General features: G+C 45.5%; 1 protein-coding gene across 2 annotated transcripts in view; it reads right to left on the bottom strand.

Moving 5' to 3' along the window:
• The window catches only part of ODAD2 (outer dynein arm docking complex subunit 2), a 222,516-nt gene that overhangs the window by 193,510 nt on the left and 14,463 nt on the right, over positions 1–14,543 (bottom strand). The window contains exons 2-4 of one of the 2 annotated variants that reach the window (XM_075315527.1): positions 13,318–13,606; positions 9,682–9,839; positions 4,700–4,895 (exon numbers count right to left, since the gene is read on the bottom strand). In XM_075315527.1, coding sequence (XP_075171642.1) covers positions 4,700–4,895; positions 9,682–9,839; positions 13,318–13,541 — 578 coding nt within the window. In that variant the 5' untranslated portion in view covers positions 13,542–13,606. The remainder of the gene's footprint in view (positions 1–4,699; positions 4,896–9,681; positions 9,840–13,317; positions 13,607–14,543) is intronic. The other variant, XM_075315526.1, reaches the window with a different exon arrangement.

Below are 14,543 nucleotides of genomic sequence, written 5' to 3'. Positions count from 1 at the left end.
TCTAACTTATTTGCCTCTTATCAAACCTGCTAAATCTGGAGGGGGTTGAATACTACTTGTAGGCACTGTATATGAAACTCTGAATTGTAAAGCACTGCAGCATATGTTGGCACTATAGAAATAAAGATTATTATTATTATTATTATTATTATTATTATTATTATTATTATTATAGGAAACCTGTCAGGTCCATTATGCACACAGAACCAGGAGCAGTTCTGGGTGTATATTGCTAATCCCTGCCTAACTGTCCCTGTGTCTAGTAGCATAGATCAAGAGAACTTTAGAAAAAGTATTTCTAAAGATCGTATATGATATGCTAATGAGGGCAGGGACTAGTTGCAGGGGCATTACTTTCCTTGGATAGTCGGTCCCCTTATCATGTAAGCATGTCCCTGTGGGTGTACTGTTGAGGAGAGCCATAAGATGAAATACTTAATTAACCTCTGGACATAGAGCACTGTGAGAAGTGTGTTCAATTAAATCAATTCTCTATACATAAGCCAGTCAGTCTTCAGAGGAACCCAAGATGGCCCCCGATGACATCATAGACCCACCCATCAGAGGATCACCAGATGGCCCCAGATGACATAGACCCAACTACGATGACACCCACCAATCAGCTCATGGACTTAGTGGGGCTTTACACGTTGAGACATCGCTACTGATATATCGTCGGGGTCACGTCGTTAGTGATGCATATCCGGCACTGGTAGCGACATCGCAATGTGTAAAGCCTAGGTGTGACGATGAACGAGCGCAAAAGTGACAAAAATCGCTGATTTGTGTCACGTCGTTCATTTTCACAATGTCGCTCCTGCTGCAGATACGATGTTGTTTGTCGTTCCTGCAGCACCACACATCACTATGTGTGACACCGCAGGAACGACAAACATCTCCTTATCTGCGTCCACCAGCAATGTGGAAGGAGGTGGGCGGGATTTTTTGTCCCACTCATCTACGCCCCTCCGCTTCTATTGGCTGGCCGCCTAGTGACGTCGCGGTGACGTCGCTGTGACGCCAAACGCACCTCCCCCTTGAAGGAGGGATTGTTCGGCGGTCACAGCGACGTCGCCGACCAGGTATGGTATGTGCGTGTGAAGCTGCCGTAGCGATAATGTTCGCTACGGCAGCAAACACCATACAGTTAGGTCCAGAAATATTTGGACAGTGACACAAGTTTTGTTATTTTAGCTGTTTACAAAAACATGTTCAGAAATACAATTATATATATAATATGGGCTGAAAGTGCACACTCCCAGCTGCAATATGAGAGTTTTCACATCCAAATCGGAGAAAGGGTTTAGGAATCATAGCTCTGTAATGCATAGCCTCCTCTTTTTCAAGGGACCAAAAGTAATTGGACAAGGGACTCTAAGGGCTGCAATTAACTCTGAAGGCGTCTCCCTCGTTAACCTGTAATCAATGAAGTAGTTAAAAGGTCTGGGGTTGATTACAGGTGTGTGGTTTTGCATTTGGAAGCTGTTGCTGTGACCAGACAACATGCGGTCTAAGGAACTCTCAATTGAGGTGAAGCAGAACATCCTGAGGCTGAAAAAAAAGAAAAAATCCATCAGAGAGATAGCAGACATGCTTGGAGTAGCAAAATCAACAGTCGGGTACATTCTGAGAAAAAAGGAATTGACTGGTGAGCTTGGGAACTCAAAAAGGCCTGGGCGTCCACGGATGACAACAGTGGTGGATGATCGCCGCATACTTTCTTTGGTGAAGAAGAACCCGTTCACAACATCAACTGAAGTCCAGAACACTCTCAGTGAAGTAGGTGTATCTGTCTCTAAGTCAACAGTAAAGAGAAGACTCCATGAAAGTAAATACAAAGGGTTCACATCTAGATGCAAACCATTCATCAATTCCAAAAATAGACAGGCCAGAGTTCAATTTGCTGAAAAACACCTCATGAAGCCAGCTCAGTTCTGGAAAAGTATTCTATGGACAGATGAGACCAAGATCAACCTGTACCAGAATGATGGGAAGAAAAAAGTTTGGAGAAGAAAGGGAACGGCACATGATCCAAGGCACACAACATCCTCTGTAAAACATGGTGGAGGCAACGTGATGGCATGGGCATGCATGGCTTTCAATGGCACTGGGTCACTTGTGTTTATTGATGACATAACAGCAGACAAGAGTAGCCAGATGAATTCTGAAGTGTACCGGGATATCCTTTCAGCCCAGATTCAGCCAAATGCCGCAAAGTTGATCGGACGGCGCTTCATAGTACAGATGGACAATGACCCCAAGCATACAGCCAAAGCTACCCAGGAGTTCATGAGTGCAAAAAAATGGAACATTCTGCAATGGCCAAGTCAATCACCAGATCTTAACCCAATTGAGCATGCATTTCACTTGCTCAAATCCAGACTTAAGACGGAAAGACCCACAAACAAGCAAGACCTGAAGGCTGCGGCTGTAAAGGCCTGGCAAAGCATTAAGAAGGAGGAAACCCAGCGTTTGGTGATGTCCATGGGTTCCAGACTTAAGGCAGTGATTGCCTCCAAAGGATTCGCAACAAAATATTGAAAATAAAAATATTTTGTTTGGGTTTGGTTTATTTGTCCAATTACTTTTGACCTCCTAAAATGTGGAGTGTTTGTAAAGAAATGTGTACAATTCCTACAATTTCTATCAGATATTTTTGTTCAAACCTTCAAATTAAACGTTACAATCTGCACTTGAATTCTGTTGTAGAGGTTTCATTTCAAATCCAATGTGGTGGCATGCAGAGCCAACTCGCGAAAATTGTGTCACTGTCCAAATATTTCTGGACCTAACTTTATATCGCATGTAAGATGGGGGCGGGTGCTATCGCACTGGACATCGCTGGCCGATGCTAGCGATGTCGCAGCATGTAAAAGCCCCCTTAACACATTGTTCAACCCACTGACCAATGAACACATCCGGACATGCCCCTTTCCAAGGTTATATCAGAGAATGCTTCAGTTGAAATAAAGCAGAGTCTGGGCCGACTTTGGTCGAAGAAAGAGAAATATCCGACTGTGTGTATAATCTCATTTTTCAAGCATCCACTCGATCCACACCAATTAGAATCAGGCAGTAGGCAGCTTGTGGAACTTTGTAAGAGTTTACCCTAACAGTACTATCATGCTAATGAATGCGCAGTGTCAGAGGCATGATTGATCTCACTGCTCTCTCCTGCCACCACGACTGACACTGGATTTCGGCTCAGTGCGCATGATCACAAGTCCCGGACTTTCAGTCATGCGTACTAAGAAGCTGGGTGTACGTGTCCCGGCTTCAAACTGGTGTAATGCGCATGACTGGAAGTCCAGGGACTTCTGATCGTGCGCATTGAGCCAAAAACTAGCGGTAGCAGCAGAGGTGAGAGCGACCGTGCCTCTGATGCTGCGCATTCATTAGCATGTTAGCACGCCCACAGAGGCATACCTACATGCTAAGGGGGCCGACTAGCAAAGTGAACGAATGCCTTTACGACTAATCCCTGGTCTCATTAGCACATCATAAAGGATCTTTAGATATACTTTTTCTAAAAATCTCTTTATCTATGCTACTAGATACAGGGACACTTAGGCAGCACCCAGAACTGCTCGTGGTTCTGGGTGCATATTGCACCGGACAGGTTCCCTTTAAGATATCTCAGAAAAAGGCTCGAGTTTTCCAGTGACTTGCATTAGGTTTGTTATTCGTGAACGCTACAGGAAAAGAATTTTGGGATTCGTTACGAGTAATCCGAATAGTTACTATTCTCCCATCACTAATGGTAGTTTTATCTGGACACTGAACTGCAGTATATGGTAGAATAAAAATGTCTTGAAATAATGAGAAAAAAAAATATATGTATATATTGAGCGGAGGGTGCCCTACTTTGCTTGCTATTTGTTTTAAAACCGGCCTTGTGCCATGGGCAACATTTCTGTTCGAGCTTACCGCGTATTTACACACATAAAACTATATTAATAGTTACAGTCGTGTAGCCTGCTGACTTGAAAGAAAATAGTAAAGCGTTTTATTATTTGATTAAGTGGATATAAACCTAAACTGCTGAAGACAGGAGGTCTTTTTCTACCAGTGGAAAGTGATATCCTGTCCTTGGCTCCAGCCGGAGAGCTGCTCCCCTACGTGGCGGCCGTAGCCAAACCGATGTGGGAATGGTGCGCGAGTTACGATCAGACGCTGATAACTACCAGGGATCTGATTGCTACATCAGAGATGTTCTAATGTTCTATTACTGAGCCGCCACCAACCACAAGATGTCCCAATAAATGAGACCGCTGCTCCGGGGCTTGTGTGGCACACACTTTACTAAGTGAACTTGGTGGTGTTGATTTAACAACTGGAAATAGATTCCTTTTTTTAGCAACTGGCAATTGACTGGACGTCAACTGACATATTTTATATCATACCCAGAAATATAAAACATATGTACACAGTTTGCATCCCACGGATGAGTTGGAAAACAACTTTTTTATTTCTTCTTTCTTTTCCACTTCAATTGGGTTTTGCACAGTTCTAACATCAATAAATGTAATGATTTTCATATCTTTCACCTTCCCCTTCATTATTTTTTTTTTCCTAGCACATAAAAAGCAGATGTTGCTGCTCATTAAAAAAAAAAAAATATATATATATATATATATATATATAGTAAAAAGGTCTGAAATCATAGACTGGAAATATCGTAGTTTGTTAATGTACTTACTGTGAAATCTGTTTTAAGGAGCTGTCGAGCAGCTGCATATCAAGTTGCTGGAGCAGGAGAAAGATTTTCATCTTGATTTCTGCCTCTTGATCCTCTTTTTGACGCATTTTGTCGAAGAGGCGCAGCATAGAGGTGTCTTCTCCTTCCACTGTAGCGAAGCCGGCCCCGAGGATCCGCGATATGGGGTCTCTGTTTGCTGAAAATACAAAACAGCAAATAAACTGGGATACGAATGATAAGATTATCTTATCATTGTACCTGAAAATAAGCCCTACCCCAAAAATAAGCCCTAGCAGGAACTTTGATATAAAATATAAGCCCTACCCAGAATATAAGTCCTAGTTGCAGTTCAATAACGAAGTGTCCATGCAGCTAAAAAAGTTAAAGTATACAGCAGGACACACATTAAAGAAAGCAGACACCCCCAAAAGAGAGAAGACCGACCTAAAAGAAAGCAAACAGCACCCCCCCCCATCCAAAAAAACCCGCACTCACCAGACCCAGAACAGCTACAGCTGGCAGGTACCGACGGCTCTCCCACAGAGATCTGTGTCGCTGTCAGGTCCCTTCCAATGCACACACACACACACACATCCGATCACAGTAAAATCACAAAACAGTGATACTGAACCGTGGAGCGCTTCACGGACCTGCTGTGAGACACTTCAAGGACCTGCTGTGGAACGCATGGAGGACCTGCTGGGAGCGCCCACTGTGGAAGACAGGAGGATCTGGGAGCGATCAGGGTGTGATAAGTGCGATTTTCCTGCGTGGGTGTCTACCTTCTTTGGGGATAAACTTCATCAAATATAAGCCCTACCCGGAAAATAAGCCCTAGTCGCAGTTCAGTAATGAAGTGTCCATGCAGCTAAAAAAGGTAAAGAATAGAGCAAGACACATCATTAAAGAAAGCAGACATACCCAAAAGAAAGAACACACCCAAAATAAAGAAGACAGACCCAAAAGAAGGCAGAGAGCCCCTCCCCACCCCACTCAAAAAAAAAAAAAATCACACTCACCAGACACAGAACAGCTACAGATGGCAGGTGCCACCGACTCTCCAAAAGCGATCTACGTCGCTGTCAGGTCCACTCACACACACATCGGGGTACAGGATCTGTACCGCCCTGCGCTCAGCCGCAGTCGAGCCGCTCGGATCCGGGCTCGTTCGGTGGGTGGCTCGAGCGCCTCCGGACTCGCTCTGAAAGGGGTTTGGCGCTACGTGTAGGGACTTCGGTGGGGAGGTTCACGGCCGGAGCCGTGGTGTTTTTAAGGATTAAAGTTTGTGACGCCACCCACGGGTTGTGGTGAATGTGGACACCACCGCTGCTGTTAACTAGGCTCCCGGGGACGATGTTATGCAGTCTGGTGTTGACCCCTCCGTGGGCAGGGGGTGATGGTCCCGGGGCCCGGTGGTTTTTGAGGTGCGGGCACGACGATGGTGTGGTACGGTGCGCAGCCCGAGGGCACTGTTGTACTCACTATGACAGATACACTGGAGTCTCTCGTAAACCAAAAAGGATGGTGGTCGGTGCCCGCAGCCGGCTGCGCTGTGCCCCTTTCTCAGGTTGGTGGTCCCCGTCTTTCTCCTGCACCTCTTTGTAGACTTTGACTGCCTATGCTTCAGCAACGGTAGTCCGCTCCCTGGCGAGATGTGTGTCGGGGAACCCGTTTGCCCGCAGGCACTAGCCCGTGGGATCTCTCTGCCTGGGCGGTGGCTTTCTATCCCCCTCGGTGGGCTGTTGCCGTCTTTCGGGTCTTGGGACGGGAAAGGACCTAAGGTCCAGACCTCAATCAGTGAATTCGATGTGGTCCAGTGGCTTCTGGACCTCGTTCTGGGTCTGAGTACACTTCCTTGTGCTCCGGTTTCCAGTTGGCTCCCCGGTTCGGTTCCGGCGGGCCACTACCCTGTCCCGGTCCCTTACGGTTCAACCAGCCATCTTCCCAGCTCCTGCAGGCGGCAACCACAGTCTGCCTCCTTGCCAAAGGTGACTGGGCTCCAACCCAGACACCTGGTGTTAGACTGTGGCAGACCTGGACACAGGTCTACACTTGAACTCCACTCCACTCCACTGCACAGACTAAACTACTAAACTGAACTGTTTTTCCTGCCTCAGGGCTTGTGAACTTCTCGGTGGGCGTGGCCAACCGCCTGGCTCCGCCCCCTGGTGTGAACATCAAACCCGGAGGGAGGTGACAAGGGTTTTGTAGGTTGGCTGCTGTCATCTTATTAGGGGCTGGTGTTTGTGCAGGGGGCCTACCTATGACTACCTGGCTAGTCCAGGGCGTCACAGATCCCTCCGCTCTCACACACATCCGATTGCAGTGACATCACACACACACAGTATACCGTACCGTGGAATGCATCGAGGACCTGCTGGGAGTGCCCACTGTGGAACGCAGAAGGACCTGCGAGCAACGCAGATGTCCAGGGTATGGTTAAGTGCGATTCTCCTGGGGGGTGTCTGCCTTCTTTTGGGGGTAAACTTCCTCAATTACAGTATTACTAAAGGGATGGTCACATAAACCTTCCCATTACTAATCTAGGTCTTAGTGGCAGCTGTTAGCTGTCATTAACACCTTAGTAACCCAACTGCCACCACACCAGGGCAATCGGTATGAGTAGGGTAAAGTTTTGGGAATTTCACATCTAATGGATGCAACAATCCTGGACGATTGCATGCTGCTATTTTTAGGTTGGCGGGGCCTAATAAGCATGGGTTTCCCAAGCCTGGAATAAAAACTAAAAGAGCAATACTTATTTCCCTTTGCCACTCCTGTTCTACATCTTCCATGATCCCCACGCTGGTCTTTACTATTGTCATGATGTGACTACAGGTGTCCATCAGGTAAGAGAGGACTCCCGACGAATGACAGAACACAGCTACAACACCAGGGTACCACTACAACAGAAGGCCCTGGCGCTAGGGTGAGGGGAGTGGGAGCTGACCCCTACACTCTCTAACATCCCTAGACAGGTCCTTCTTCCCATGCGCCATCACGTGCCTAGGCCCTCGCTCGCTCTGAACTCACCCTGACTAGTGAAGCCAGCCAGATACTAGTCTTGCCACTGCAATAATCAAGACGAGATAGGTAAGACAAAAAGGTGGGGAAAGACACAACAAATAACATTCAAGCAGTAACTTCTCAGCTACAACAGAAGCAACACCTAAGCTTTGTCCAGAGACTGGTACCTCAAAGTCGACAGAATAGGTATGAGCTCTTGTTGACATAGGGAGGAGAGAGGAATGGATATTTATAGCAGAAGGGAGTGGCTGCAGCTGAGGTTACAACTACTTAGATCACTACAGGATAGAAATGAACCTTATGTTCTTCATTACAGGATGGCATTAAATACGCTCCAACTCAGGGTAAACAATGAGCAAGGACTAGAGCGGATCTGCGATCAACAATACGCTGTGACCTTCTGCTTCCAGTTCCCCCCCCCAAGATCACATCAGGCCGTGACACACTCATGACAACTTTCTGGTCATTCTCGACACCCAAGAAAAACTGGTTAGGCAATGTCTGGCCCAAGTGATTAGCTGCAGCGGTTACATGTCCTTGTGTACATACATCATTTTTGCTGCAGGAAATAGAACCTGTCAGGGGCAACATTGAACAGGAGCAGCGGGGATCAGTGAAGTGAGTACAGCTTCTTCTATTTTTATCCTATTAAAAGCCTTAAAAAATAATGTTGACATGGACAGCCCACTTGAGCAAGAATCACAGAGTATGATCATAGCCATGAAGGTTACACTGATTTATTTTTGTAGGGAGCGTTTGGCTTATGAAACTTTAGAAATACTTATACAGAGACAAAAGAAATTCTAAAAGACAATATGTGTACAATAAGTTATTTTCTTTCTACACAAACTCTTTTTGATCTGAATCTTCCACTTGATAAACTACTATACTATTATACTACTGTTGATAACATGACTGCAAAATCAGACTACACAGTTTGTTTGTAGTCTGGTACCATGGAGACGCAGAGTTTGTTTGTAGTCTGCTACCATGGAGACGCAGAGTTTGTTTGTAGTCTGCTACCATGGAGACGCATAGTTTGTTTGTAGTCTGCTACCATGGAGACGCATAGTTTGTTTGTAGTCTGCTACCATGGAGACGCAGAGTTTGCTTGTAGTCTGCTACCATGGAGACGCATAGTTTGTTTGTAGTCTGCTACCATGGAGACGCATAAGTCAACATCACGGCTTTAACACAACATAGGAAAGAATAGGAATATTTTTAAATTATACATACATAGGCCTGTAAGTAATACCAACCCGACCACCAGTCACCAGAGGCCTGTAGCCAATCAGTGGCTCTAAACATTAGGAACTTAGCGGTTGTAACGTTATTATATCCAGTCCAGCAGAGCCTGTCCGGGCGGAAGAGCTGAAGTGGAAGGCAGATCATGGGATTTTATAAATAAAATAAAGTACAATAAAGTTGGCTTCATTTATCAGGATGGATTCCCATTAGTAAAGAGGATTCTTGGTACTCACTGTAAAATCCCTTTCTCGCAGCCTTCAACATGATTTTCTATGTCCCCCAATGAAGCGACCGAGAAACCCCTTTAACCATATAAACTTTGGTCAAATGCTGGTTGATGTCTAATTGTACGTAGCAGCTGACCATTATCATACAGGTTTCCTCTAATTTTTTGTTGAAAATGATACTTGTCATTACCTAAAAATAACATATACTCACCTGGTGATCCTCTTCTGCTTTTCTCATACCGTCGTCTGGCTCCCGTGTCGGTATGCTTGCTTCCACTTTTGGAAAGGTACCACATGTGACCACTGCAGACTGTGATTTGCTGCAGAAGTTACATGTCCATATGGCCTGAAAACAATTCTGTTCAATGACCACAACCTCAGATCTCTTCATATCCATAATGGTAAAACACCATTGATATGAAAATGTTCTTTACTTGGTAAATCACTTTTATTCTGCCTCCGTCTAGTAAGGGCACTCACCTTCCAAACAAGCCTGTGTTTCTTTCAACTTTTTATCCCGGGCTATCTGGAGAAAGCGAGATAAGTGTTTGAAGCTCCTGATTTTCACTATTGATGAAGACATGATGAATAATGGATTCCCGTCTTGGTCCGTATCTTCAGACTTTGCCGAGGAATTACTGAAACAACACAATGCCAAGCAGCAGTCATATGAAATAAATCCATTTTGTACAATGAATGGGGGATATATCTCATTGTTAGACAAGTATGTAGTACATCCAACATGCCAAAATGTCTATGTACTGCCCCAAAATGACCCATGTAGGCTCGATACAAACTAATGCACCAACATTCCCTTATTAATGACATTGTGCATTGCTTTCAGGCCAAAGGTGGAGTGATAAAATCTGTGTGACACAGAAAATATGAGTCTAAACTGGAGCACAACTGTGTGAATCCAGTAATAACGGCGACCATCATCGAGCCAGGACGTCTGGAGATGGATGATGGATTATCTCGGAAAAGGAGAAGTGCTCACCAAAGCTAAGTTCACATGTCCTGTAATCACCCGTTAGAATGGATCCTGCAGAGATCTGTTGGCAAAAAAGTTCTGCAAACACAACTTTTTTTTGTCCGTTGTTAAAGAACTGATTTCTGCAGGATCCATTTTTTGGGGGGGGTGGGGGGTTTAACATTGGAGAGTGTATGGAGAACGGATCTGTTAAAGGATTGCTATTTATCTTCCATTTGAAACAGATCCTGTGAGCAAAAAAAAAAACAGGTCCATAACAAATTAAAGAAAATGGATGGCTAAGCTTATCCATCAGCGTTGATGGCTGCTCACTCTCCCCAGTCTCACAAGCTCGTTGCCTTGGAATAACCCTCGACTCTGCTCTATCCTTCAAGCCGCACATCCAAGCCCTCTTCACCTCATGCAGACTACAACTCAAAAAGATCTCCCGGATCCGTGCTTTCCTTAACCAAGAATCAGCAAAAACATTAGAACATGCCCTCATCATCTCCTACCTCGACTACTGCAACCTCCTGCTCTCTGGCCTCCCTTCCAACACTCTTGCACCCCTCCAATCTATCTTAAACTCTGCGGCCCGCTTAATCCACCTCTCCCCTCACTATTCCCCAGCCTCGCCACTCTGCCAATGCCCAAAGACTCCAGTTCAAAACATTAACCATGACATACAAAGCCACCCATAACCCTTACATATGTGACCTAGTCTACCGGTACTTGCACGCAACCTCCAATCCCCACAAGATCGCCTTCTCTACTCCTCTCTCATCTCCTCTTCCCACAATCACATACAAGATTTCTCCCGTGCCTCCCCCATACTCAGGAATCCTGTACCACAACATATCAGACTCTCCCCTACCGTGGAAAGCTTCAAGAGGAACCTGAAGACCCACCTCTTCCGACAAGCCTACAACCTACAATAGCCCTCAGTCCAGTACACCACTGCGCAACCAGCTCTGTCCTCACCTATTGTATCCTCACCCATTCCCTGTAGACTCTGAGCCCTCGTGGGCAGGGTCCTCTCTCCTCCTGTACCAGTTTGTTTTGTACTGTTAATGATTGTTGTACTTGTTTTTATGTATACACTCTTCACTTGTAAAGCGCCCTGGAATTAATGGTGCTATAATAATAAATAATTTCCCTGGGGCAAACTTTCCAAAAACAAGGGGTATACAGTACTACCAGTCTCTGTGTCCCCTTCAACCTGAGCTCCTGTTGCTCCCAGCTCCAAACAGATATGTTCATCTCTGTGCTCAGCTCCCAGTGAACAGCCTGGTCACTCAGCAGTTTCTACACACTGCACTATCCTCAATCCCTCCTAAACGGAGAGACTCAGGTGAACAAATGCCTTGGACCTTAGTCAAAGTTAGCCAGGTGCATGTAATCAAGACCTGCAGTGCTAGAATTTAACGCAGCCCTCCCTGACTTTGCTACATAAACAAAGCATCATAGACAGACACTATAACCTTCACTTTCTACTATATTACAGAGTTATAGGGAATGTATGGTCAGGAAATTACCTATTTTTTTTACATCGGCTTGTTATGTTAAAGTGCGCAGTGCGCAGTTACAGCCGCCGCTCTCCATACACATAGTGGTGACTGAACTCGCACCGGCACTGCCCAGTGGCTGAAACCTGAACACTACCTGAGAGGATTACAGTTTATTTCCTCCTGGCAGCGGGGTTCAATGTGTAGGCACTGGGCAAGTTTCAAACGCTATTAACATGCAGATTAACCACATATATGCAGGTTGCTAACATTTTTTTACGTGACAGGTTCCCTTTAAATGAGGATTCTTTTTTGTGGCCTTCATTGAAGGACACAGGAACCACGGGTGACACCTGGAGGCTGACACTAGGAATAATCTTAGAAAAAAGGCAGCGTATACCCAACAGCTGACACCTACCAACTGACACCCAACTATTCAATTAGTGTAATAGCAGTAGGAGGAACAAAATCAAAACTGCTCAAACATGGAAGGGTGATGTATCCCCCAAAAAAGGCTACAAGAAAGAGATTTTACAGCGAGTACCAAAAATCCTCCTTTCTTCATTGGAATACACAGGAACTGTGGGATGTTCTAATGCAGTCCCTGGGCTGGGAAAACTAATACCAGTATTGCAGAGGGAACAAAGAGGGTAAAAATTAGACCTGTGTCTACCTCCACTGTGACACTCAGGCCTCTTTCACACATCCGTGTCTCCAGTACGTGTTTGGTCCGTTTCCTCATGTGCTGGAGACACGGGCACACGTAGACCCATTAAAATCAATGGGTCTGCGCTCACATGCGAGTTTTGCCATGGACTGTGTCTTGTATGGAGCATACGTGTGCCTGTGTGCTCCACACGTAGACATGTCCGTTTTTCTCCAGCTTCACGGGTGTCACACGGACCACACAGATGTGATCCGTGTGACACGCACCGGAGAAAACACACGTGTCTGTGAATTAAAAGGAGTTTTTATACTCACCTTCTCCAGCGCTGCTTCCTCTGCCGCTGCTGTCACTTGCTTCCGACCCCCGCTCATTATGCTCATCGCATATTCACTGCACTGTAGGCCTTAAGCAGCAGCAGCGGGGAGTTAGCAGGGCCGAAGGCGTAGATCAGCACCACGGACAGCAACGACCAGGACAGGTGAGCATAAAGTTCCTGTTCTCCGTGTGTTATCACAGATAGCACACGGAGAACACAGTTGTGCCATAAACACGGCACACGGAGGGCAATACGGACCTTTAACCCGCCTGTGGAAAAACGTGCATGATTTTCACGGACGTGTGAAAGAGGCCTCAGATAAACTGAATAGCTGGGTGTCGGCTGTTGAGGAGGTAATCACTTTTTTCTATGATGTATCCTCAGTGTCAGCCTCTAGGAGGCAGCATATCACCCATGGTTCCTGTGTCCCCCAATAAAGTGCCCAAAAAATGTATTTTTTACAAGTCCTTGGCAATCTTGTTATCATGTCAGAACCTGTATTTAAAACAGAATTTTTATATATAATATATATATATATATATATATTTCCTTCAAGCTGGACAGAATGTCAGACATTTAATTCACAAATAAAGTCCTCTTGGCTCGTTATTGTGCTTTTTATGTATTGCAACTTTTTTTTCTCTTGGTCTGGCCTCACCTAATATCATAACCAGATCCAAATGCCGATGGCTCCAAATTGGTTTTCCATTCCAGAGGTTCTCTGAAGACAAACTCTGCCTCTTCTGGATGCCGGGAGCTGAGCGGCTCCACATACTTTATGATGTCGTTTAGCAGAGCTTCATTCAGAGGTGTGATTTCCAGCTTGCCAGTTCCAGAACCAGCGCTTGTCCACTGAGCCGCTCTCGTCAGCGCCACGCCCATTGGAACGGCTGCTTTTTACAGGGATGTCACCTTTTAAAAGACGTGTAAAGACACGGTGAGCGGGGCTGCCAAAGATAAAGCAATTACTCATCATTGTACACTCACTGGAAAATAGGGATAACATTATTATAATGTAGCAGTTACTAATACTGCATGGCAATGATATGATGGCGCCTTCAGCTGTGCCCAAAATGCTGTTTTTTTTAGGCTGTTTCTACCTTTTACCATATTAATATTCATGTAATTTACAAAAACACACCATTTTTAAAAAACATGATATTATTGTCACGCTAGGTATGGGGAAGTACCAAGCAAACAGCAAAAGTGAAAGGGAAGGGAAACCCTGTGTCTAGGGAAAGGGAGGATGGTGATCCCTGACCAAGCCTACTGCTGGTCCCTCACCACCCTAGATAGGTTCCGCACCTATGCGCCGAGACAGATACCTGACCCTTGGTATCCCTAGTGCTGGGCCCTAAATAGGGAACAGATGGGATAAGCTCTTTGTCAATCCCACTAAACACTATAGAAGACACAAGGGGGACACACAGGGGGAAAATGCATGAACTACTTATCCGCAGATGACTCAGGCTGCTTTCACACTACGTTTTTTTATCATGCGTCCTCAACGTTTTTTTAACGCAAAAACGGATCCAGTGCAAATGCGTTTTCATTTGAATGCATTTGCAATGGACTCGCGTCAACATGCGTTCACATGCGTTATAGTGAGGATCCAGCGAGTTGCAGTTTTTTAACTTTTTTCAAAAACGCTACTGCGTCCAAATACTGCAAATTGCTGGATCCTGACTATACTGCACGCAAACGTATGTGAACGCTGGCATGCTGATAGACGGGTTCCTGCTTGCTCTACTGAGCATGCCCAGAAACCAGCCTGGTGTGATCTGTCTCTCTCTCCCCCTCCCTCTCTACCCCGCCCGAGAGCTGCGGAGGCTCGTAACCAAGGTAAACATCGGGTAACTTGCTTGGATACCCGATTTTTACCTT

The sequence above is a fragment of the Anomaloglossus baeobatrachus genome, chromosome 6 (assembly GCF_048569485.1).
Source record: "Anomaloglossus baeobatrachus isolate aAnoBae1 chromosome 6, aAnoBae1.hap1, whole genome shotgun sequence".
NCBI lineage: Eukaryota > Metazoa > Chordata > Amphibia > Anura > Aromobatidae > Anomaloglossus > Anomaloglossus baeobatrachus.
The sequence above is the reverse complement of the archived record's forward strand: the minus strand, read 5'-3'. Positions and strand labels throughout refer to the sequence as shown.